The sequence below is a fragment of the Colobus angolensis genome, unplaced genomic scaffold, assembly GCF_000951035.1.
Source record: "Colobus angolensis palliatus isolate OR3802 unplaced genomic scaffold, Cang.pa_1.0 Scaffold319, whole genome shotgun sequence".
NCBI classification, from domain to species: Eukaryota; Metazoa; Chordata; class Mammalia; order Primates; family Cercopithecidae; genus Colobus; species Colobus angolensis.
In genome coordinates this window covers 1,845,552-1,870,372 of record NW_012116477.1, presented here as the reverse complement: position 1 = coordinate 1,870,372, position 24,821 = coordinate 1,845,552, and the positions used below count along the sequence as shown (strand labels likewise).

Sequence of the window (24,821 nt, the reverse complement as noted above, 5' to 3'; positions counted from 1 at the left end):
ACCGTGTTAGCCAGGATGGTCTCGATCTCCTGACCTCGTGATCCGCCCGTCTCGGCCTCCCAAAGTGCTGGGATTACAGACTTGAGCCACCGCGCCCGGCCTATATTGCAACTCTTATATGCCGACTTTAAAACACAACCCCACCTATATTGTAGCTCCACTGCATTCAAGTTACAGTGAGTAGTCTGCTACTAAAGTGATACAAGTTGGTGGGAAGCAGGATGCAAAGAATTAGCAAGTGGGGACCTTCCTTTGGTTAAGTTTTCAAGCCAACTTTCCAGTAGCTGGGAGAAATGCCTTTTGGTTTCAAACCTGCCTGTCAAGTTTGTATCAGCTAAGATGTTATTTTTCTAGATTACCTCCTGGTGACCCACTGATAATTGGTATGCTGGAATGCCATGTCCTAATGATGGGAGTGGCCTCTTCATTTCTAGTCTTCCAGAAGCTTTTGAGATGTTCTTCCATGACATTTTGGTGAAACATGCCTCAACTGGCACCTAATTATTGCTCAGCAGGGGGGTTAGAAGGGTCACAACAGGCAGGAAAAAAAGAAAAACTGCCTGATACTCTGCAAAATCCATGTATTCAACATGTTCTACTTAATTTCATTAGGAAAAGAAAATTTCCATCACTCAAGCTAAATGGTTCTCAAATGCTAGTGGCATAGTACCTCCTAGAGATGGACGGGCATGGTGGTTCACGCCTGTAATCCCAGCACTTTGGAAGGCTGAGGTGGGCGGATCACGAGGTCAGGAGTTGGAGACCATTCTGGCTAACATGGTGAAACCCTGTCTTTACTAAAAATACACACACACAAAAATTAGCCAGGCAGGGTGGCAAGTGCCTGTACTCCCAGCTACTCGGGAGGCTGAGGCAGGAGAATCGCTTGAACCCAGGAGGCGGAGGTTACAGTGAGCTGAGATGGTGCCACTGCATTCCAGCCTGGGCAACAGAGCAAGACTCCATCTCAAAACAAAACCAAACCCCGAGCCACCTACAGATAATTCTTGAGCCTCATCTCAAGGCCTCAGTGCTAGTCTGAGGTCTAAGTAGTAAAGAAACTACGTGTCTGTATGGCAGTACTTATTTAGCAATAAGCAGGTTTAATCGTTTCTAGGGTGAAGCATCTCAGATGGGAAACTCCCGTGTTTAATACATCCAGTTTTCAAATCTGGCACTCATTTTGTTCATGCCAGAAATGGATGTCGTTACAAAGGGGCAGGCATTGGGATCAAACTGACATAAAACTCTAGAGCAGTATGAGAGGCAGATACCCTCTCTGCTTGAATTTCAAGAGGGAACAAAGCTGTTCTTCTCTCCCTATACTCTACAATGATGAGGAACCAAAGATAGGATGAGAAAATGCTCTATGTGCTGAACAGGGAGAGAAACCACAGTCCTAGCTTGTCTGACTATGGAACTCATTCCCACAAGAAAACTTGCAGGGCCAGAAACACGCCCCACCCCCTCCTGCAAAAACAAAACAAAACAAAAAAAACACCAGACCTCTCTAGGATATTTAGCTTTTCTCATGTTAGAATTGTTCAGCCTACATTTATAGGCATTCTGTAATTAGGAGGTACCATGTTGCCACAGCCAACAATCTCCACACTATTTGGAAAGCAAACAGCAGCAACAATATTCTTTTAAAATGGCTTTTATTGAGACACTTTTAGGGATTCTGCAACATTTCCAGTTGGGAATCTTTATTTCCAACTCTTAGGGTGGCTAAACCCTTTTCTGAATGCCAAAAGGCACACTCCCACCACCTTAATGAGGAAACACACTGATCTGTCTCTACTCCGATAGCCAACTGGGACCTGGACCCCAAGCCCCGTGGTGTCTTGTACGAGTCTCATTAGTCCTCCACGTACAACTCAGAAGCCTGTTAATCAGGGAGGGTAATTTCCAAATAAATGTGAGCTGGCCTAAATCCAGCTGGTATTTCTGATTTGGTAATCTACAGCATCTTAATTTGGGGACATCCTGTCCTAAGTTTTGGCTGGCACATGTAGAATTTATAATCCACCTGTACAACAGATGTAACATAGCTCCGTTCCAGCCCCAAATTCCTGAAAGGTTCTAATCTATTCTTGCACTTCTTCCTGTACTGTTGTTGAGAAGCTTAACATTTTAGGGAGAGGCTGGTCAAATCTCTACTCTCTGGTAACAGCATTAACAAGAGTCTTTTGGAAAGGGACTCAGAAGTTATGGACATCAGCCACTTCAGACTTCTTTATACCAGTATCCTTGACAGGTGACTGACCAGCCTCCTCATGGACTGGAGCATCCCATCATTGTTTTCATTGCTGGAAATGTTGGCCTAATTCTGCTTCCTTGTAACCTTCTGCTTTTTAGTACAAGTTGCTCTTGGCAATCTACGCATGGTAAAAATACCAGCTCCTTCCATCTTTACAGCCCTATAAGTGTGTGCTCTTCAAAGCCTTTCCCTTAATAGCAAGATGGCCAAGAGTGGCACAGAGGCAGAGCTGCCTGCACTACAACTGTTCCCAGTGTAAGGTGAAAACGAACACTGAACTCCATCTACAAGGAAAAAAAAACAACCCATCTGGCTATTAAGATTCTGCTTGCAAATTAATGCCAATCCATGTTTACATTTTTTTTTTTTTAAATAACTGAGACATTTACATATATATCCAGGCTCTGCTCCTTAACAAAAGGTGAACTGAAAAGCTCAAGGGTGTCTATTTTTCAGTGAAAAGAGAAAAACAAACAAAAAAAAAGCAAACAAAAAACGCATAACAGATTTTGTACCAGGTGCCTCAAGAGAAAGCATTCTTTATGCAGACGACAGATCTTGGGTTTTCCACAAGTTTCCTCTGTGACTGTGGCTGCCATCTCTGATGAAAGAGTTATGGCATTAAATGGCAAAAGATATAATGGACACACAGGACTGTCATGGGTAATAAAGCAAATATTTACATTAAGCACAATACAGCAATTTATTTAGATGCTTAAAATGAATACAAAGGGAAATAAAGATCACAAAATTATACATACTACAACAGTGTGTCATATATTAGATGGTATAAATGAATGCACCATGATGGTGTTGAACTAAAGATAAAACTAAATATCCAAAATGCAGCACTCATTGGTTTGCTGCTTCAACACAACACACTTTTATACAGATCTAAAAGGTGTCAAAATTAGTAGCTGCAAAGTCAATTCTTGCATGTGATTTTAGCTTAAAAGATTTCAGAAAACAGATCTGAAATACCAGTTTTTGTTTTTGACAGCTGTAATGTCAAGGATATTCAGAACAAGAAAAATCCTATAATACAAGAGAGTCCAGATATATATCTTACGTGGCTGGCCTCTGTTGCAAGATTGTACAAGGTTATGTGCAAAAACTAAGTCTGTCCAAAAGTCCATACTAGCGCAGTTTTGAGCTTTTGCTAGGTAAACTAGATATAGCGTTTATTACACAGCAAGGGCAACACTAAAAAAAGAAATCTATGATGGGCACACAATAACAGTATCATGAGCATCACTTGAATAGGTCTAAAAGACTGTACAAATATACATTTCAACTATTCAGAATGAATACATGAAAAAAAATCGCTTTTCCCAAAGTCTACTATACACATTAGACTGGTAGCTTGTATGTTGGCCCTACACTACCATGTGAATTAGGTTAACGCTTCTCAAAGACATCTGACCAATCATTTCACAGAGGGAAAGAAATGTTGAAAAGGCAGATAAAATAAACCTCTGCTTTTCCTCGTATGTATTCATGAGCCACCAACTTATTGGTTTTTCACATTTAGTTACCGTGTCTGTCAGAGAAGGTTTGAAGCAAGATCAGCCTGTCGTGTCATAGACTTAGAAATAACCACTGGAACTGCAGCGGCCACATGCCCCCCAGTCCAACCAGTACTCACAAGGCAGTACCAGTGAGAAGACAGCTTTGCAGTCACACTGAATGGAGATCAGAGTTCCAGGCTGCAGCATGTCACCAACGCCAAGGAACCTGGCACTTAGGCCTGTTGGCTGCTCAGTTTAACTCCAGCTAAGCTGCCATGCATGGGCTCAGCTACTCCGTCAGTCATGTTGTCAAACTGTTCCCCATCCTCACTGTCAATTGTGCTATTCTGCCACTCAATCTGGGGGTTAGATAAGCGCTCATCATTCTCAGCTGCATTCTTCCACTGTGACTGGTCCTTAGACCAAAACCCTTCAACTTTTCCATAGGAACTATTCTTCCATTTCAACTGCTCTCTGTCACCTTGCATGGTAGCCTTTTTTTTGGCAGCTGGCTTACTGCTCCTTGCATCTTCGCTTTGGGAAGACTCATCAGACCAGGTTCCTGGTTTCATTTCACAGGTATTGTCCTCAAAGTCTGACACTTGTTGGGATCCAGGCCCACTCTCAGATGGAGAAGCTCCGTCTTTCCACTCAACAACATCATCTTGGTCAACCTCACTATCAGAAGCATTGTGCATTAGTTTGGTTGGTTCCTCAGTCAAATGAATAGTTTCGTATTTTGAACCATCCTCCTCTTTTTGGTCTAGCTTCTCCTCAGATTCTAAAGCATCCTCAGGAATTACCTTCAGTACATGTTCCTCTGGGTTACTGTTAGAGATTTTAGGCTCAACTTCAAAAACAGGGTCAAAAGGGCTACCACTTTCATTGGATTCTTCTTCCAAATTTTCAAAACTGTCTGAGGAACTGTCATCTTCTTTCCCAAGGTTAAGCTTTTTGTCAGCAGTCTTACTAGCATTGACTCTGGAATCCTTCTCATCATGATTTTCAAATAGCCACTCAGCATCAAAATCCATCTCATGCTTGACTTTATTTAATTCTTTCATGTTAAACCCCAGCAACACACCAGGCTTGTACTTTTCACAATCACGGACACATTTCTTCCTTTTGTTACTAAAATGGGAGGCAATGTCACTCTTCCATAACCATAAACTGGCTGCTAGCTTCTCAATTTCTCTCCTGGTGGGATAGGGCTGTTTGTTGAAATACTTTGTTAGAAAGCTTTTCCTGGCTTCGTAGGAATCATCTTCATGACCCTTGGGGTCTAAAGCTAAAACAACAGGCTCTTCAGGCTTCTCTTCAAAGAAGCTGGGTGAATCACTATCATCATCTAACTTTCGTTTTTTCAGTAAGGGAAATTCCATTTGCTCATAAGTGCGCTTCACAGGTGCCAGGCTTGGAGACTGATTAAGCCGAGAGGGTGCATTTGTCTTATCCTGGCCATTTTGGGTCTTTCCAACACCCCTGCAGTGAACTAGATGCAGAGTGATAGTTGAGGCGGTCATGTTGCTGGTGTACACACCAAGGCAATGGATACATTTGTAGGTGAGCTTTTTCTCAACTGGATGAACCGTCTGAATAACCTGGTGCCTCTCTCGTAAGTGATGTGCAAGTGCATCAGATATGGGTCCTTTTAGGATTGAAAAGCAAAGAGGACAAAGGGTTTTCCCAACATCTTTTTTATAGGGCACTGCAGCTTGAGGTGAACTTTTAACAGGGATATCTGCCTTTTCCTGAACTTTTGGCTGTGGCTTTGGAGGAACTGGAGGGTTATTTTGGGCATGGTAAGCAACAGATTCAGCTGGGGCATCCCTCAGATTGTATGTGGTCACCAGGAGATGGATGTTAGTGTGACTACCCTGCTGCAATGTCAAATCAAAACTCAAAGTAGAATCTGTTTTAGGTCCCATCTCTTCATCGATGTGAACCATCCGCATGTGTGCGGCCATCTTCTCCACATCATTGAAAGTTGAACGGCAATATGGACAAGACAGACCATGAATTAACATATGGTTGAGGAGAGTATCTGTGGGCAAATAGCGATTACAGTAGAGGCATTTGCTAGTAAAATTGTGTATCTTCATAATGTAGTTGGCTACTGCTGGGACTTTCTCAGCTTTATGTTCTTTTTCGAAGTGCACACTATAGACGTTTTCAGGAAAAAGCTCATTACAGATTGTACATATTTTCCACTTTTGAGTTGAGGAAGTGTTACCTGGGGGAGGGCCTGTGGCAGCTGCAGCAGGTTTGGAACTGGACTGACCTAACACTCTGGATGCCTGTGACTGGGAGAGGGAAGGAGACTTTAACTGGCCCGATGAGAGAGAAGAGGCATTAGCAGACTGCAGTGAGTATCTTGCTGGTGCCTGGGACCTCTGCTCTGACCCAAGCCCATAAGACCTTCCATTTCCACTTGGAAGTAACTGCTTTACAGACTGAGATTGTTGAGGAATAGAAACTGGTGCGTTGCCACCTAGACCCAGTCTCATTGACTGACCAACACTGTAACCCTGGCCTACAGATTTGACTCCATAGTTGTTCTGCTGCAGGTGAACACTGGACATCATGTTGACTCCTGTAGAATTTAAGTTAGGCTTTGGTATTGAGAGTCTATTCACCATCTGCTGTGATGGTAAAGACCGGACATTTCCAGAAGCAAGGGATCCGATTCTTGGTGGAAGTCCCATGCTCTTCTTGTCTTGAGGTTTGGGAGCAATTAGCATCAAGGGTTTGGATCGGGGAACCACTACATTTGTGTGCCCAATCATGGCAGTGACCTGATAGCCTATACGTTCATGGTCTTCGATGACATGCTGTACCAAAGCTTCATAGGACTTTGGCATGAAAAGGCATCGCTTGCAGTGAATACTACTCTCTTCTCGGGCATTTGAGCCTAAGGGGACTGCCCCATTGAGTGATTTTTCTCCTGCCTTTGCTATGTAAGGTGCTGCCACATGCTGAAAATGTTCCCTGTAAATGTGCTTCCTAACTATTTCGTAAAGAGGATCTCGGTAAGTGCACTTCTTACAGTAATAAACAGCTTGCTCTACACTGTCAGCCTGCTTAGGTTTAAGGCCATCATTTTTGTTTTTATCTTTGAAAGTGCTGAGGCTGCTACTTGGTGCGCTGGCGTTTGGAGCATGAAATATTTTAATGTGTGTTTCCAAAGTCTTTTTGTCTGCATTGAAGGTACAGTAGGGGCAATTAAGGAGAATCCTATTTTCAAAGTCTTCACTATGGACATTTCGGAAATGACTTTTGTAGGCAGAGAAGAATTTTGAGGAAAATGGACAAGCGCTGCAGCAGAAAGGTTTTGTCCGATAGTCCTAAAGTAAACACAAAAACTAAAATTAGAATGCCACTTCAGATAGGCAGTTAACAGATTCCAGATCCCCCCCCAGACATTCTTAATAATGCATTTACTTTAGGCCAGGCGCGGTGGCTCACGCCTGTAATCCCAGCACTGTGGGAGGCTGAGGTGGGTGGATCACCTGAGATCAGGAGTTCAAGACCAGCCTGGCCAACATGGTGAAACCCCATCTCAACTAAAAATACAAAAAAACAAGCTAGGTGTAGTGGGCGCCTGTAATCTCAGCTACTTCGGGAGGGTGAGGCAGGAGAATCGCTTGAAGCTGGGAGGTGGAGGTTGCAATAAGCCAAGACCGCGCCATTGCACTTCAGCCTGGGTGACAACAGCAAAACTGTCTCAAAAGACAAAACAAAAAAAAAGCCACAGATTTTATTATGTTTTTTCCTTTTGTATAGTAACTTTATAAAATTGAAACTCAAAAAAAGCTATCCTAAACCAAATATTTTTGTCAGTGTAAATTAAAAAGTCAATGCTAAGTTCTTAATGTTTAGGAAAAAAGAGTCACATTTTAGCCAAACCAAAGACAAATGACTTCAAGACAAACATTTTGCAGCTAGAAATAACAATAACCTAAATGAAAGAAGTCGCTAAAAGACTTCAGGTTTACTACACAGTCATGTGTTGCTAAACCACAGGGATGCAATTCTGAAAAATGCATCATGGTGTGAAATCCTAGAGTGTATTCACACAGACCTAGAAGGTGCAACCTACTACACACCTGGGCTACATGGCACAGCTTATTGCTCTTAGGCTACAAACCTGTACAGCATGTTTCTGTACTGAATACCATAGGCAATGATTAACACAATGGTAAATATTTGTATGTTTAAACATAGCTAAGTACAGAAAAAGTATGGTAAAAATACGATATAAAAGGTAACTGGTACAACTATATAGGGCACTTACCATGAACAAAGCTTACAGGACTGTAAGTTGCTCTGGGTGAGTCAATATGAAAGCCTGGGGCATTACTGTACACTACTGTAGACTTTATGAACACTTAAGCTACACAAATTTACTAAAAACAAAACAATTTTTTTGAGACAAAGTCTCACTCTGTTGCTCAGGCTGGAGTGCAGTGGCACAATTGGCTGACTGCAGTCTCAACCTCTTGGGCTCACGCGATCCTCCCACCTCCACCTCAGTCCTGGGGACTATAGGTGTGTGCCACCACACTAGGGTAAATTCTGTAGAGATAGGGTCTCACTCTGTTGTCCAGGCTAGCCTTGAACTACTGGGCTTGAGCAATCCTCCTGCCTTGGCTTCCCAAAGTGGTGGGATTGCAAGCCACTGTGCCCAGCCCTAAAAAATATTTTTCTTGAATAACAAACTCAGCTTGCTGTGGTTTATACACTTTTCAATTTTTAACTTTTTTACTCTTTTGTGGTAATACTTAGCTTAAAACACAAACAGATTGGCCGGGCACAGTAGTTCACGCCTGTAATCCCAGTACTTTGGGAGGCCCAGGCAGGTGAATTACCTGAGGTCAGGAGTTCGAGACCAGCCTGACCGACATGGTGAAACCCTATCTTTACTGAAAATACAAAAAATAGCCAGGCGTGGTGGCAGGCACCTGTAATCCCAGCTACTCGGGAGGCTGAGGCAGGAGAATCACCAGGAGGCGGAGGTTGCAGTGAGCCAAGATCAGAGCACAGCACTCTAGCCTGGTAACATAGCAAGACTCCATCTCAAAAACAAAACAAAACAACACACATTGTACAGCTGTACAAAAATATTTTCTACCTTCATATACCTATTCTATAAGCTTAAAAAAATTTTTTTTTTTTTGAAAAACTTTCCCAGCACTTTGGGAGGCCAAGGCAGGTATGGATCACAAGGTCAGGAGTTCGACACCAGCCTGGCCAACATGGCAAAACCCCATCTCTACTAAAAATACAAAAAATTAACCAGACGTGGTGGTGGGTGCCTGTAATTCCAGTTACTTGGGAGGCTGAGGTTGCAATGAGCTGAGATCGTGCCACTGCACTCCAGCCTGGGCGATAAGAGCAAGACTCTGTCTCAAAAAAACAAAAACAAAAACACAAAAAACCCAAAAACTTTAAAAAACATTTTCTTCTTAAAAGCTAAGACACAAACACATACATTAGTCTAGGCCTAGAGAGAATGAGGATCAACAGTATCACTACCTTCCACCTTCACATCTTGTCCCACTGGAGGGTCTTCAGGAACAGTAACACACGGAACTGCCACCTCCCATGGTAACAATGCCTTCCGGATAACTGTGGAAGGACCTGCCTTAGGCTCTTCTTAAGAAAGTGTCACACTTATCAGGAGTAAGTCCAAGGTGCTTTGTTTCCTTTTTTCATCATAGATTTGCTTTTGTAAGCAGATAATGAACCATGAATATTCTTCTCTATTAACGAAAACTTTTTGGTATTGAGATCCATGTTTTCAAACTTTGTTGTTGTTGTTTGAGACGGAGTTTTTTTTCTCTTGTCACCCAAGCTGGAGTGCAATGGCACGATCTCGGCTCACTGCAACCTCAGCCTCCCCAGTAGCTGGGATTACAGGCGCCCACCACCACGTCCGGCTGATTTTTTTGTATTTTTAGTAGAGACAGGGTTTCACTATGTCAGCCAGGCTGGTCTTGAACTCCTGACCTCAGATGATCCACCTGCCTCAGACTCTCAAAATGCTGGGATTACAAGTGCGAGCCACCACACCCAGCCATGTGTTTTCAAACTTAAGGAGCTTGCTGAGGTCTGCACTGCTAAATCCTTCACTCTGAATTTTCTTGAGGATTCTTCTTTTGCTTTTCCTGCAGTTTCCTTTTCTCTTTCCTCTTCACCTATGCGTTCTTGTTCCAGTTCCCACAGCTCCTCACTAGTCAATTCCTCAGGAACCACCTCTAGGAGCTCTTCTATATCGTCCTCATCCACATCCAGGTTAAAGTTGTTTGCCATCTCAACCACAGACTTGGTGATTTATGCAAATCCTTTTAAGTCATGGACAAACCTCTTGAGTGTATTCTTCCAGATGCCATTCATACACTCCTTGATGACATCACCCCAAGCCCAAGCAAGATTCTTAATGCAGTCACAGATACTGTAATCCTTTCAGAATCGTATCAGAATCTTCAGTGTGTTCCTCAGCTGTGATGACAGGACAAAGGCCTTTCTCAGATAGTAGGCCTTAAAAGCTGCTGTAATTCCATCAGTTGGATCAAAGAGGTGGTGTTTGATACTGGGATGAAAAATGCCACTTAAAGGAGGCATCTGCTTATTATCGACAGTAAGCAAAAGCTTGAAGGTATGTTACTCTCTCAATACTACTTCTCAATTTTGCGGGCATATCAATTCAGGACAGCATCTTGGAAGAGGAGCTGGGTCACCCACGACTTATGTCTCCTGCAGTGCACTGGCCAAGTGTGTGTATATTGATATGCTTGAAGCCCCTAGGGTTCTCAATGTGCCAAATCACAAAGGGTTTCAATTTGTAGCCTGCAACATTGCCCCCAAGCAAGACTGTCATCCAGTCCTTAAAAGCCTTGAAGCCTGGCATTGCTTTGGTCTCCTTACGGATGAAAGTGCTTTCAGGCATCTGTTTCCGGAATAGAAAGGTTTCATCCATACTGAAAATTTGCTCTGGCAAGTGATTTTCCTCCAGACTCAGCTTATCTAGAGTTTCCCAAAATTCTTCAGCTGCCTTCACATCAGCACTCACAAACTCACCACTTTCTCATTATGTAATGAAACTATTCTTTTTATAATTGTTTAAACCACCTCGAACTAGCAGTAAATTCAACATCACAGCCATGTCCAGCCTTTTCTTTCAACACCACACACACAGTTTTTGCTCTGTGATCATCATGGTGCGGAGAGGTACACAGCACCGTGTGCACCTGTGTCTGCTCTTCACTCCAGGTCATCAGAAGCTTCTCTGTGTCTGATAAAGGTCCTTCTTTAATTTTTGTTAGTCTCATTGCTTTCAATGAAGCAGATGCTTTAACAGCTTCTGTCACTTTGCTCTTGCTCTTCCAAGATCGTAGCTATGGTAAAATGGGACATGCCTGACTGGCAAGAAATAACCATCACTGATTCTCCACCTTCGTAGTCCTTAATCACTTCTGTTTCCAGGTCACTCAACATGGCCCCTTACTAGCAACATTATGGATTTTGTATGCTTAGGGGCCATGATGAACAAAATACCATGAGATTAAACCAAGCACAAGAATATGATGCCATCAAGAGACATAGTAAACACAAGCTATATGAGACTGCTACTAGTTTACCATGAAAAGCTGTTTTAAAAAGTAGAAGTACACTCTAAAATAATAAAAAGTATGTATAGTAAATACATAAATAGTTTTTGGTAACAGTTTTTAATTTTCATTGTCAAGTAGTCATGTGCTGATGTTTCTGTCTAGTACAGACTGCATATGCGACTGTGTTCCCCCAAGATTATAATGGGGCTGAAAAATTTCTGTCATGTAGTATTTACTATATAGTTAACCCTTCAACAACATGGCTTTGAACTGCTTATATGTGGATTTTTTCCAAACAAATGCAGATCAGATGAAAGATACAATATTCTTGGGAAGCTCAAATCACCTATACAGAGGGCTAGCTTTTGGTATATGCAGGTTCCATAGAGCCAACTGTGGGACTTAAGAGCCAACTGTGGGACTTAAGTATGCAAGGATTTTGGTAATGAGTTTTTGTTTTTTTTTTTTTTTGAGATGGAGTCTTGCTTTTGTCCCCCAGGCTGGACTGCAATGACACACTCTTAGCTCACTGCAACCTACACCTCCCGGGTTCAAGCGATTCTCCTGCCCCGCCGCCCTTAACCCCTTCCAACCCTGAGTAGCTCGGATTACAAGCACCTGCCCGCCCGGCGAATTTTTGTGTTTTTAGTAGAGACGGGGTTTCACCATGTTGGCCAGGCTGGTCTCGAACTCCTGACCTCAGGTGATCCACCCGCCTCAGCCTCCCAAAGTGCTGGGAAGGTAGGCATGAGCCCCACGCCCGGCCAGTAATGAGTTTTTAATCATTTGCGTGTACCACCTCTACTTTTTTTTTTTTTAAAGTTAACTCTAAAACAGCTTCAGCCAGGTCCTTCAGGAGGTATCCAGAAGACGACACTGCCATCACAAGAGATGATGGCTCCATGTGTGTTACTGCTCCTGAAAACCTTCCAGTGGGACAAGATGTGGAGGTGGCAATGGTAATACCATTGATCTTGACCCTGTGTAGGCCTAGGCTAATTATGTGTTTGTGTCTTAGTTTTTAACAGTTCAAAAAGTTAAAAAAAAAGTTTAAGACTAGTAAAAAGTTTGGAAGTATATGACGACAAAATATTTTTATATAGCTGTACAATTTTTTTTTATTTTTGAGCGGTAGCAATGTTCATTGTGAAGAGTGAAAGGACAAAGTTACACAGTGTGGAAGGGGGACCCAAGCAGGTTGCCGTGTTTGTGTTTTGAGCTAAGTGTTATTACAAAAGATTTAAAAGTTAAAAACTTAAAGTTTTATTTTTTATGTAGCCTAAGTGTGTTTATAAAGTCTACAGTGATGTACAATAATGTCCCTTCATATTCACTCACCACTCAGAGCAACTTCCATTCCTGCAAGTGCCCAATACAGGTGTACCAATTTTTATCTTTTATACTGTATTTTTACTGCACCTTTTCTATGCTTCACTATGTTTAGAAACACAAATACTTACCATTGTGTTAATCACTCTTAGGGTATTCAGTATAGTAACATGCTGTTCAAGTTGGTAGCCTAGGAGCAACAGGCCACACCACATAGCGTAGGGGTATACCAGGCTATACCACCTGTCTGTGTAAGTACCCTTTATGATGTTTGTACAACAATGACCTCACCTAACAAGGCATTTCTCAGATGGCATCCCATCATTAAGCAATGCATGATGGTATTACGTGCTGTAAATAACTGTATGTGCTATACTTCTATATGACTGGCAGCACAGGTGTGTTTACACCTAGCATCACTACAAACATGAGTCATGTTGCGCTATGATGTCACTAGGTAGTAAGTTTTTCAACTCCGTTATATTCTTATGGGACCACTGTTGTAGATGTAGTCCGTCACTGACCAAAATGTCGTTATGTGGCAAATGACTGCGGTAAAATTCAGGGTCCAGAATGTTTTAGTGCAATTAGACAATTACAAGAGATAAAGCTATATCTTTTGTTCCTTTCCCCTTTATGGATAAATTTTCATAGAAAAAAGGCAAATCTCCATTTTTTTCTCTGATTAAAGTACAGTGTAGTATGAGATTCAGTGCTGATCAAAAGAAAGACTGATCTGAAAAGCTGGCTTTCTTCTATAAGCTTGCTGTTCCTTCTCAACCAAGAATGCTTCAAAAGAGCTAATGAAGTAACAGCTGCTTTGATTCAAATCAAGAAGTTAAATAAAAATGTCCTACAGACTGTGAGGAGGGTGTGGTATTTAAAAGCCAATAATACATTATAGAATATACTGATATCAAAGAGTAACTTTCAGAATTATGATTGTTAACACTTATGCAGTCAGTCCTTCGATGAAGACAGGTGAACTGACACACGCTTGGCGAGAGATCTTTTCTCCCTAGAAACCTACTTTGTTTCAGATACTGGTTTGAACCAAGATGAAATACTCTGCTTCTCCTCAAAGCTCAACTCTTCTTGAGTATTCAGCTATGAGGCTTTCAGATTGATAAAACTGAAATAAATGCCGTGTCCCACTGGAAAGCATTCTCATTCTAAGACTGCTGGTTAGTACCTCTGCCTGGGGTATTAAAAAAAAAAAAAAAAAAAAAAAGTCAAATATCTGAGGTAAAGTTTAAAAGTACTAATTTCCTGAAAAGTATGTTCCAATAGATGAACAGATTATTAATGCAGAATGAGAATCACTCCTAAAATAGGTAATGGTAAAAATTAAATTGACAATTACCTCTATGCAAAAGGAAATACCACCTATACCTCCCTCTATCTGTATGACATCATCATCATCTACTGACACCTGCTGGCACTGCTAATACTGTTTTTAATGTCAATTTGTAAAAAGTTTTCTCTGTCACTGACATCCTACAGAGTCACTTCCCCAGGCCTCCCATAGAAGTTGGGTGCCATTAACATAGAGAAATAAAAAAAGCTTAAATACAAGGAAGGGTCTTGTCTTTTTCTGTGCAGAAAAAACAAGAATAGCAACACAGATGCAGAAAAATAGAGCCAGAGCACTTTTCGGGGAAATGGTGGGATACAGCAGGCTTCGTAACTTTTAAGTAACAAAATTTCCTTTTCTTCTTACACCTCAAGTTTCAGTCCAATGACAAAAAACCACAAACAAAAAGTTTTTCTTAGTCTTCCCACTGGAAGGGAAAATATGAAATGCAATTTTGACACTTTCGATGTCTGGCATTTGCCCACAATCACTGCATTGCTATCAAAGGCCTAGAGCTGAGAGTACACCAAGCAGGTGCCATCTGAGGCCTCCTGTGCTACCACACCAAGCAGCTGCCATCTGAGGAGGCCTCCTGTGCCACTACACCAAGCAGCTGCCACCTGAGGCCTCCTGTGCCACTTACCTGGTTTTTCGTAAGTGAAGGATCCCACAGGCCTACATCCTCCCATGTAGTGTTTTTCAAATAAAAGTCATTAGGTTCAAATTGTTTAAAATCCTAGAAAACAGTGAAAGAAGTTTACGAAAACATAGTGGTATAAATGCTAACCTCATCTTACATGTAAATCCCACCTCTTAACTAAGATGGGGAGAGGCACAGGAAAACCAACGTCAACAAGGACTTAAACTAGGAGTGATGAGGCTCTTAAATATAAAAAGGCATATGGAAGTTGCAGTCTACATTTTATATCAACCAACCACTTTCCTGATGGTCAGCCAGGTTTCCAAGGAAACTGCTGGAAGTTCTAATTAAGTAAAAAAATTCAGCCACACACTAATATCAAAGCACTTTTCATTAGAGTACTGTAACTTGTCAGTTACAGTACTGGAATCACGTCTAAAATAGCAATGTTTGCTTACAGCACTGCAGATATGATTTCTGGTTCTGTGCAAAAAAAAAAAAAAGTTTTTTGAGGGAAGGGGGCAGGAGATCAGATCAGAAAGAAAACTCAGAAATTTCAAACGCAAAAAGGCAGAAAGAAAGCTATTCAAAGAAAGTTAAGCAGTATGATGTTAAATTTATACTCTCATGAAAAAATTTAATGGTCCACTTCCCTCCAGACTAGGAAGATCGAAAGTCTTAGGGTAAAATCCCACTTGTTCCTAAAAAGTTCACAGTTCAAGGTGGAAAATGAAGTCTACACATAAATAATCATAGGAGGAACAAATCAAATGCATGACAGAAAATGTACTGTGATGCTGGAATTATTTCTATGAAGATGACCCCACAGAGTGCAAAGTGAATGGACTGTTTCATTTGGGCAGATCTACCTGAACTTTGGGGTTGGAGACGGGCTACTTCCACACTTGGAACAACATAACTAGAGAAGTCGACTTTTGAGCAGCTTCAGTTTCCATGACATACTCTTCAAGTGTTATTAGTGGAACTCAAAATAAGAAAACCTGTTGCATGAATGAATGTGCTTTTTTACTTCCAATTCCATTCAAACATTTACTGACCACCTATTATGTGCAAAACATTGTGCTAGGTGCTGGGGCTAAATGGATAAACAAGGTAGCTATGGTCCCTAGCCAGCTAGAACTTAAAGGTTAGTAGGGGAAACAGCTTCAAACATTTCTTTTCATTCAGGGACTTTGACCAACAAACCGTAAGACCTGAAACAGTGAGATGCTGAAAAGGAGGAGACCACTGCATGGCTATCCCACAGGGCTGTTATAAAGCTCATAGAATAAAACAGCTTGAAAAACAGTTGATAAAGCCCAAACTGTTATACAAGGGGGGAAGTAATAGTCTATGATGGGTCAAAAGGGGCAACAAATGCTCAAATCCTAAGGAAAGAGACGACAAGCACCCACACAAGCATGCCTCAACAATTAGAAGGTCAACCAGAACATTCAAGCGTATCAGAATGAGAACGGGCTTTGAGTCCCACAGACACTGCCACTTTCTCAGCTGCAAGGCTGGGCCTATTTATTGGTTTTCCATCTGTAAAGTGTAGATAAGAATTGCTACACTGCCTCCCGCCTCCATGGTTGTTCTAAGGATAAACGTATAGACAACTTTACGACACCTAGTTCAATGCCTGACATGCTTAAGTCCTCAATGGTAGCCTTTTGCTTCAGGATGCAAAAATGAAAAAGCCCATTTTAGGGAGCAAGGCACAAGTTACGCTGTTGAGAATGCTTTCGTGAGCTACTGCTGTGGCTGAAATTCAGAATCACATCTAAGATTTAGCCATCATGGCCACTGACACAAAGTAATGGATCAGAAGCTGAGTCATGTTAAAATTTAAAAATGACATGCTACTTACTTCTATATGTTCTTTACAGTATTCCAACCCAATGTCACTAAGTATTTTTTTCACAGTTTTCCGGGCTTTTCTTAAACTGCCAAGATTGTTGACAGGAAGTTGGAACATAGTTTCTATTGGAAAAAAAAATTTAAGTCAAAGTCAAAACACGTACAACTTGTAATATTTACTAATTCCACTGATGACAGGATCATAAACCCTACCCATCTGACAAAAAAGGTGCACAGGTATCCTCATCTAGTGTGTACACACACAGACACACACGCTTGCATGTGCATATGGCTCGACTTATCCATCCATCCATCCATCCTTTTTTTAAGACAGTCTTGCTCTGTCGCGCAGGCTGGACTGCAGTGCACTCACGGTTCACCATAGCCTCAACCTTCTGGGCTCAAGTGATCCTCTTGCCTCAGCTTCCCAAGAGGATGGGACTCCAGGAGTGCGCCACTATGCCCAACTAATTAAAAAAATTATTTTTTGTAGAGACTAGGTCTCACTATGTTGCCCAGGCTGGTCACAAACTCCTGGACTCAAGCCATCCTCCCGCCTTGGCATCCCAAAGTGCTGGGATTACAGGTGTGAGCCACTGAGCCGGGCACGTATCTACTATACTTTGAATACTTAAAGCAGGCAGGCAAAATAAGTACTCTCTGATCTTCCCAGTTTTTAACAGGACATTTTGACTATGAATCTAATCTGGCGTAATTCTGATAAGACTTTAAAAAAACAGTTCAGCAATGAACTTCAAGTTGAAAATTAGAGAAACAATAGCAATCAATTATTTTTAAATCAAGTGTTCTTTTCTCCTTCTGATGTTGAACATCTGAAAACAGAAAAATGCTTACCAGTTCATCATCATTACACAGTTTTGAGTGCCAGGGTAAAGAGGTTTTTGTTGAATTGGAACTGTCCTGCCTACTGCTATGGTATTCTTAAAAAAAACCAAACAAAAACCAAAAACCTTAAGTTTCTGTATACTTCCCAAACTAAATACAGTAATGATATGTGACTCGACCAACACATGCCCCCACTCCACCCGTGCCTGCAACATACCAGGGCAAAGGCACTCACAAATGTTAACTGTTACAGACTTTAAGGAGGATCCTTTTGAAAAAACGAAAAGCCTGTATGTGTGTAAGGGAACTGAAAAATTATTTTAACGACCTCATACATTAAATTAGATAGATCAACTTTCCCAAGTTCCTTAAAACAAAAGCTTGTCTTTAATGAGAAAATAAAATCAGTAAAACTTGGGCAATTGAGAATATGTATGGTTTCTAATGAGATCATAAATGCTTCTCATAATATGGTAAAAATTTATCAATAATCCAAATCTAACACAATTTCACAGGATATCAAGTTCTAAAACCCAAAATAGCAAAAAAACAAAAGGCAACGCACCAGGAATCAAAATATATGCAAATCCAGTTTTCTAATTAATAAAGGCTGTTACTCTGTAATACTAATATCATCTGTAAATGGCAAGTCAACTAATCCAAATGTAATAAAATGTTGCCTCATTTATTACTCTAATCCAAAATCAACGTTAACTACAAAAAATGGGAAATAAAGGGAGAGAGTGAAATCTACCAAAATCAAACAGTAACCCCTAGAAATTTTCAAACTGGGTATGTTGCTCTAACTTAGAAGTCTCAAAATATTCTATATAAAGTACCAAAGAATAACTCGGGCCAAAAATGAAAAGTATTTTGAAAAAACCTTCTCAGCCTTATCATAACTCAAGATAGAATTGCTGCTCACTATGAAGCAGTGACTGTGATGTCCCGTGCCCTCTCTGCTCTGCTAATAATCTGACTATTGTGAAGCCAACTACAGACTTAGAAGTCACTTCTGATATAAATTAAGACCAAATCAATTATTTTTCGTCCAAATTGTATTGCTAAATTATTTTAAACCATCTTTTTGTGGTGGCTTAAAATCAGCAAATTCTTTATCACTTGCTTCCTTTAAAACAATTACTACATGCTGGGCGCAGCAGCCCACACCTGTAATCCCAACACTTTGGGAGGCTGAGGAGAGCAGATTACGAGGGGTCGAGAGATCAAGAACAGCCTGGCCAACATGGTGAAACCCCATCTCTACTAAAAATACAAAAAATTAGCCGGACATAGTGGCACCTGCCTGTAGTCCCAGGAGGCTGAGGCAGGAGAATCGCTTGAACCTGGGAGACGGAGGTTGCAGTGAGCCAAGATCACACCACTGCACTCCAGCCTGGTGACAGAGTGAGATTTCCTCTCAAAAACAAACAAAAAACAAACACAGTTACTACAAACCAGGTCTTTTAGAGACAAGCACATGCTAGAAAAGTATTTCAGAAATACAGAAAAGTGTCACAGGCTAATTCTGAAGAAACCAGGTATTAAAATGGATGCCCACAGATACCTAAGACTGGGAGGAGACATCTTGTTTCTCTATTCATTTCATAAACTCTCTTTGGGCCAAAATTCAGTTCTTTGGGAACTTCCTGAGTTAACTCTGCTTCACACTTCATAACAGATATGTCCAGAAGCCGGACATTAATGGTTTCCCTGCCTTCTGGATGAGTGGCTTAACAATCTTAGAAAAACAAAGACATAAAGATTTGGAAATGCAGTCACCACTGGGGTCATTAGTCTATAGAAAACATTAAGAAGAATCAAGCGGCAGCTTAGGGGAAAGAAAAACCCATTCTCCTAAGTGCCTACCCACAGCTTAAAAAGTTGGTTTAAGACATTAAGGTGAAGCATCTCACTGCCTGGTAGGTATTTTTTTCTGAAAAAGTGAGTATGCCCATAAGGGAACTTAGTTGTAAGAAACTTATAATTTATAAAAAGCGGTATTTCAGCCACAGAGTTGGTGTTGGGTTTACTTATCTATTTCGAATTTAAAAGGCTTATAAATAAAGCAGTGACACTGCTTACTGGGAAATGCCATACCAAAAAAATGTTATTTTGCTGTAGGCTTAGTAACTAAGAGGAATCTATATTTTTTTTTTTGAGACAGGGTTCCACTTTTTTTTTTTTTTTTTTTGAGACGGAGTCTCGCTCTGTTGCCCAGGCTGGAGTGCCGTGGCAGGATTTCGGCTCACTACAAGCTCTGCCTCCCGGGTTCATGCCATTCTCCTGCCTCAGCCTCCCCAGTTGCTGGGACTGCAGGCGCCCGCCACCACGCCTGGCTAATTTTTTGTATTTTTAGTAGAGACGAGGTTTCACTGTGTTAGCCAGGATGGTCTCGATCTCCTGACCTCGTGATATGCCCACCTCAGCCTCCTGAAGTGCTGGGATTGCAGGTGTGAGCCACCATGCCCGGCCTTTTTTGAGACGGAGTTTTTCCCGTTGCCCAGACTGGAGTACAATGCACAATCTCGGCTCACTGCAACCTGTCCCCCGGGTTCAAGCAATTCTCCTTCCTCAGCCTCCTGAGTAGCTGGGATTACAGGTGCGTGTCACCACATCACACTAATTTTTGTATTTTTAGTAGAGACAGGGTTTCACCACGTTGGCCAGTCTGGTCTCAAACTCCTGACCTCAGGTGATCCACCTACCTTAGCCTCCCAAAGTGCTGGGATTACAGGCGTGAGCCACTGCGCCTGGCCAGGGTTCCACTTTTCATCCAGGCTGGAGTGTAATGGTGCAATCACAGCTCATTGCAGCCTCGACGTCCTGGGCACAAGTCATCTTCCCACCTCAGCCCTACCAGGCAGCTGGGACTACAGATGCACACTACCATGCCTGGCTATATTTTTGTTTTTTGGTAGAGATGGGGTTTTGCCACGTTGCCCAAGCTTGTTCTGAACTCCTGAGCTCAAGAGATCTGCTGGCTTTGGCCTCCCAAAGTGCTGGGATTACAGGTGTGCACCACCATGCCTGGCCAGGAATCTATGTTCACGTTAACTCAGAACATTCTACATCTTTTCAGTGTAAAGATTATAATGCTCTTCATATGCCTATTTCTGACATTCCTAATAACCTTGGAAATTCCATAATGTCCCTTTCTCCAGATAAGTGTGTGCCCTCCATGCGTTTGCTCATGGAGGTCATTTCTCTAAGATTTTCTCCATTTGGAGCTGAAATAACAGTCATATGCATTGGCACCTTCAAAAGCATTTGCAAAGATTTTTCTGTTTTTTTTTTGCTTTAAATACTTTCTCAGTAGATAAACCAAGCACACAATTCAGAAATATAAGCAAAGAAGGCTTCCTTTTCACTCCTATCCCACCAGCCACGCAGCTCCCCATCCCAGAAGGGGCCATTGTTACCCTTTCTTGTGAGCTTTTTGAACTATAACAGGCCAAACAATTCCTTGGAAAAAGTTTCAATCAAACTCTATCAGTCAATCATTATGGATGATAAGAAAAAGAACAGAAGGACCCTATGTTTCTTTGCATCTACTGCTTGCTGTTAAGAAACCTAAGTTCAAATCAATAGCTGGCTCCAGGGTTCATTAATGTTATCTATTTGATTCTCCTTTACAAGTCTGGACAAGGGACCTATATTTAAGTAACTGAGGGGTGGGAACAGAATAGATAAGAAATTATCTCTGCCTGAAATTCAGGGTCCTTTCCTCACTTTTGAATGCAAAGAGAGCTAAAAACTAAAATATAGATTAATTATTACTCTTTAGGGAGAAAGAAACCTTAATACTAATGCCAAAAATTGTCCCATAGATGGGTTTTGACATGTGGAAAGATGGGCATACTGTCTCCCCAGATTTGCCCCTTGGTAGCTAATCCTTTCTCTTTTGCCTCCTTATTGGCATGGCCATTAAAAAAAAAAAAAAAATTGCCTGGTGTGGTGGGTCATGCCTGTAATCCCAGCACTTTAGGAGGCCAAGGCAGGTGGATCACCTGAGGTCAGGAGAGTAGCCTGACCAACATGGAAAAACCCCACCTCTACTAAAAATACAAAATTAGTTGAGTGTGGTGGAGCATGCCTGTAATCCTAGCTACTTGGGAGGCTGAGGCAGGAGAATCGCTTGAACCCAGGAGGCGGAGGTTGCAGTGAGCCGAAATCGCGCCATTGCACTCCAGCCTGGGCGACAAGAGCAAAACTCTGTCTCAAAAAAACAAAACAAAACAAAACAAAAATCAGAGGAGCATCATTATTCCAATACCAAGGAGAAGTAGCTCCCTTCAGCCAAACCTTTCAGCTCATGACATAAAAAAGGAAAAATATCCAATTTAACAAACCCATATATTGTTCATCTGTTAGACAATCATTTTTAAAGCACTTGCACTTAGCCACTCAACTGTGCTAGGAATAGAGAGATGAATAAGACACGGTTCTTCCATTTCAACAGTCCATTTCTTCCAGGTTGGAATACACATAGCCAGCCAGCCCTCAGTCAGTAGGGTTTAGACATTTGTTTTTGCCTGCCCAGCCTCCTCTTGGAGCTGCCTCTTCCACAATTGATGGAAGAGAGAAAGTCACTTTTCCAGCAGAGCACAGTATACACGACTCAGTTTGACTAGCTAAGAATATTTCATCTATGTAAGATAATGACCAGTAGAGTTGGACATGTCCCTTAAACAGGGCTGACACTGACACTGAAAACAAGAGTTGGGACCTGCCATCACACGAAGTAAGCAAAGGCAACAATCCCTATTGATATTGTTTAAGGTCCTCAATGCAGCTGTGCCTGAAGAACAGCACTTCCCTATGCCAGCCTTTTCCAATATATATAAACAAACACATTATCGTTTCTGCCTAAGTTCATGTCACACACAACCAAAAGTCTTGACAGACCCATTGGGCAGTGGGACACAGAAGAGAAAGTAAATAATTAAGAGGGAAGATAGGGTATTTTTTTTTTTTTTTGAGATGGAGTCTTGCTGTCGCCCAGGCTGGAGCGCAGTGGCACAATCTCGGGTCACTGGAAGCTCCGCCTCCCGGGTTCACGCCCTTCTCCTGCCTCAGCCTCCCGAGTAGCTGAGAATACAGGCGCCTGCCACCATGCCTGGCTAATTTTTTATATTTTTAGTAGAGATGGGGTTTCACCGTGTTAGCCAGGATGGTCTCGATCTCCTGACCTCGTGATCCACCCACCTCGACCTCCCAAAATGCTGGGATTACAGGTGTGAGCCACCATGCTGACCAAGATAGGGTATTTATGCAAAATAATTACACTTGTGAACTGGATCTAGTAAAAAGAATAGGAGTTTGTAAGATGAAAGTTACTCTAAAAAATGCTTTGGCTCTGATTTCATCAAGTGAAAAAACAAAAAACACTATATGAAGAGTTAAACAATCTAAATTCTCAAATAATTCAGAGAAAGCTCAACGACCTATTAATAATAGAATTAACATTTTCAAGTGTTTTATTTACAACTGAAAGTAACTAGGTGTGGGTACAATGTCTCACACCCATAATCCCAGCATGTTAGGGGGCCGGGTTTGAGACCAGACTGAGCAACACAGCAAGACCTATGTAGATACAGGTGTGGACCTGTAGTCCTAGATACACAGGGGGCTGAGGTGGGAGGATCACTTGAGCCCAGGAGTTCAAGGCTGCAGTGAGCAATGATCGTGCCACTGCACTCCAGACTGGGTGACAGAGTAAGGTCCTGCCTTTAAAATAGAGAGTAACTAGCTTTTTGGTAAGCACATGCCACCTGATAAACTACATGTAAACGTTCCGTTATTATTTTTGAGAAAGGGTCTCATTCTGTGTTACCCATGCTGGAGTGCAGTGGTATGATCACAGCTCACTGCAGCCTCAATTCTTTGGGCTCAAGCAATCCTTCTGCCTCAGCCTCGAAAGTAGATGAGACTAGAGGTAGACGCCACCACATTCAGCTAATTTTTTAAAAAAAATTTAATAGGGGTCCTCCCTATGCTGCCCAGGCTGGTCTCCAACTCTTGAGCCCAAGTGATCTTCCTACTTCGGCTCCACGAAGTGTTGGGATTACAGGTATGGGCCACTGTGCCCAGCCAACATTCAATTTTGGAGACTAACACTGTTGAGTGAACAAGACATAATCATTTCTATTAGTCCTTGCAAATTATACCCACATCTACTGATTAGGGCCCAAACATTAAAGTTGTACTAATCCAGGCCCAAATCCTATTCATGTGCTTTCTTACAAAGCAAGAGTCAGACAGCTGGAATGAAAATCTGAGATTCATCCAGGTCCTAGGCTACAGATAAAGTAAAACCATATGCATGATATATGTATCTGTGCAGAAACTTTTCAGTTTAAGTTCCATCTACTTTTGGTTTTGTTGGTTGTGCTTTTGAGGTCTTAATCATGAATTCTTTGCCTAGATCAATGTCCATGAGAGTTTTCCCTAGTTTCAGGTCTTACTTTGAGTCTTTTTTTCTATCTTGAGCTGATTTCTGTATACGGTGACAGATAGGGGTCTAGTTTCATTCTTCCGCATCACGGTAATCCAATTTTCCTAGCAACATTGACTGAATAAGGTGTCCTTGTACATTATTTGCGTGATGGATACACTGAAAGCCCAGATTTCTTTTGTTTTTTTTTTTTTTTGAGACAGTTTTACTCTTGTTGCCCAGGCTGGAGTGCAATGGCGTGATCTTGGCTCACTGCAACATCTGCCTCCCAGGTTCAAGCAATTCTGCCTCAGCCTCCTGAGTAGCTGGGATTACAGGTACGTGTGACCACGCCCGGCGAATATTTGTGTTTTAAGTAGAGATGGGGTTTCGCTATCTTGGCCAGGCTGGTCTCGAGCTCCTGACCGCAAGTGATCTGCCCACCTTGGCCTCCTAAAGTGCTGGGATTAGAGGCATGAACCACCACACCCAACCCTAAAAGCCCAGATTTCACCACTGAACAATATGTCCGTGTAACGAAACTGCACTTGTATCCCTTAAATTAATACACATAAAACATTTTTAATTAAAAAAAATCTGATCCTCTCTCTCTTTCAAGTATCAAAAGTAAAAACATTTACTCCATGTACGAAGAGGTACAGAGAACCTGGCTCACGAGGAAAAAATATTTGTAAGCTCATTGTACAGTGGAAGGATGATGATGTAACATTGATAACTGTGAACTTTAAGCAAAGAGGTAATTAACTGACCAACAATCACAATCATTTACGAAACAACTGCTCTGCCAAAAGCCTTGGATCTAGTCAGAGGCTGTACTCAGCTTCTTCTGGGTCAGGCAGACGGATAATCACCCAACAGATGACAGTCCTAGTTTAGCAGGCTCAAGGTAAGGTCTGCAGGATCTGACACACCAAGAATTAGTGGAACTTGTCTATGGTAGTTCTGCAGAGCTAC

The 24,821-nt window shown here is 41.7% G+C and overlaps 1 protein-coding gene across 3 annotated transcripts in view; it reads right to left on the bottom strand.

Moving 5' to 3' along the window:
- Positions 1-1,641: 1,641 nt before the first annotated feature.
- Positions 1,642-24,821, bottom strand: part of ADNP (activity-dependent neuroprotector homeobox) — a 40,286-nt gene continuing 17,106 nt past the window's right edge. Inside the window, exons 2-5 of one of the 3 annotated variants that reach the window (XM_011951366.1) lie at positions 17,420-17,505; positions 16,575-16,687; positions 14,708-14,800; positions 1,642-7,112 (exon numbers count right to left, since the gene is read on the bottom strand). In XM_011951366.1, coding sequence (XP_011806756.1) covers positions 4,002-7,112; positions 14,708-14,800; positions 16,575-16,682 — 3,312 coding nt within the window. In that variant the 5' untranslated portion in view covers positions 16,683-16,687; positions 17,420-17,505 and the 3' untranslated portion in view covers positions 1,642-4,001. Of the gene's footprint in view, positions 7,113-14,707; positions 14,801-16,574; positions 16,688-17,419; positions 17,506-21,762; positions 22,056-24,821 lie in introns of those variants that run through there. The other 2 variants (XM_011951364.1, XM_011951365.1) reach the window with 2 other exon arrangements.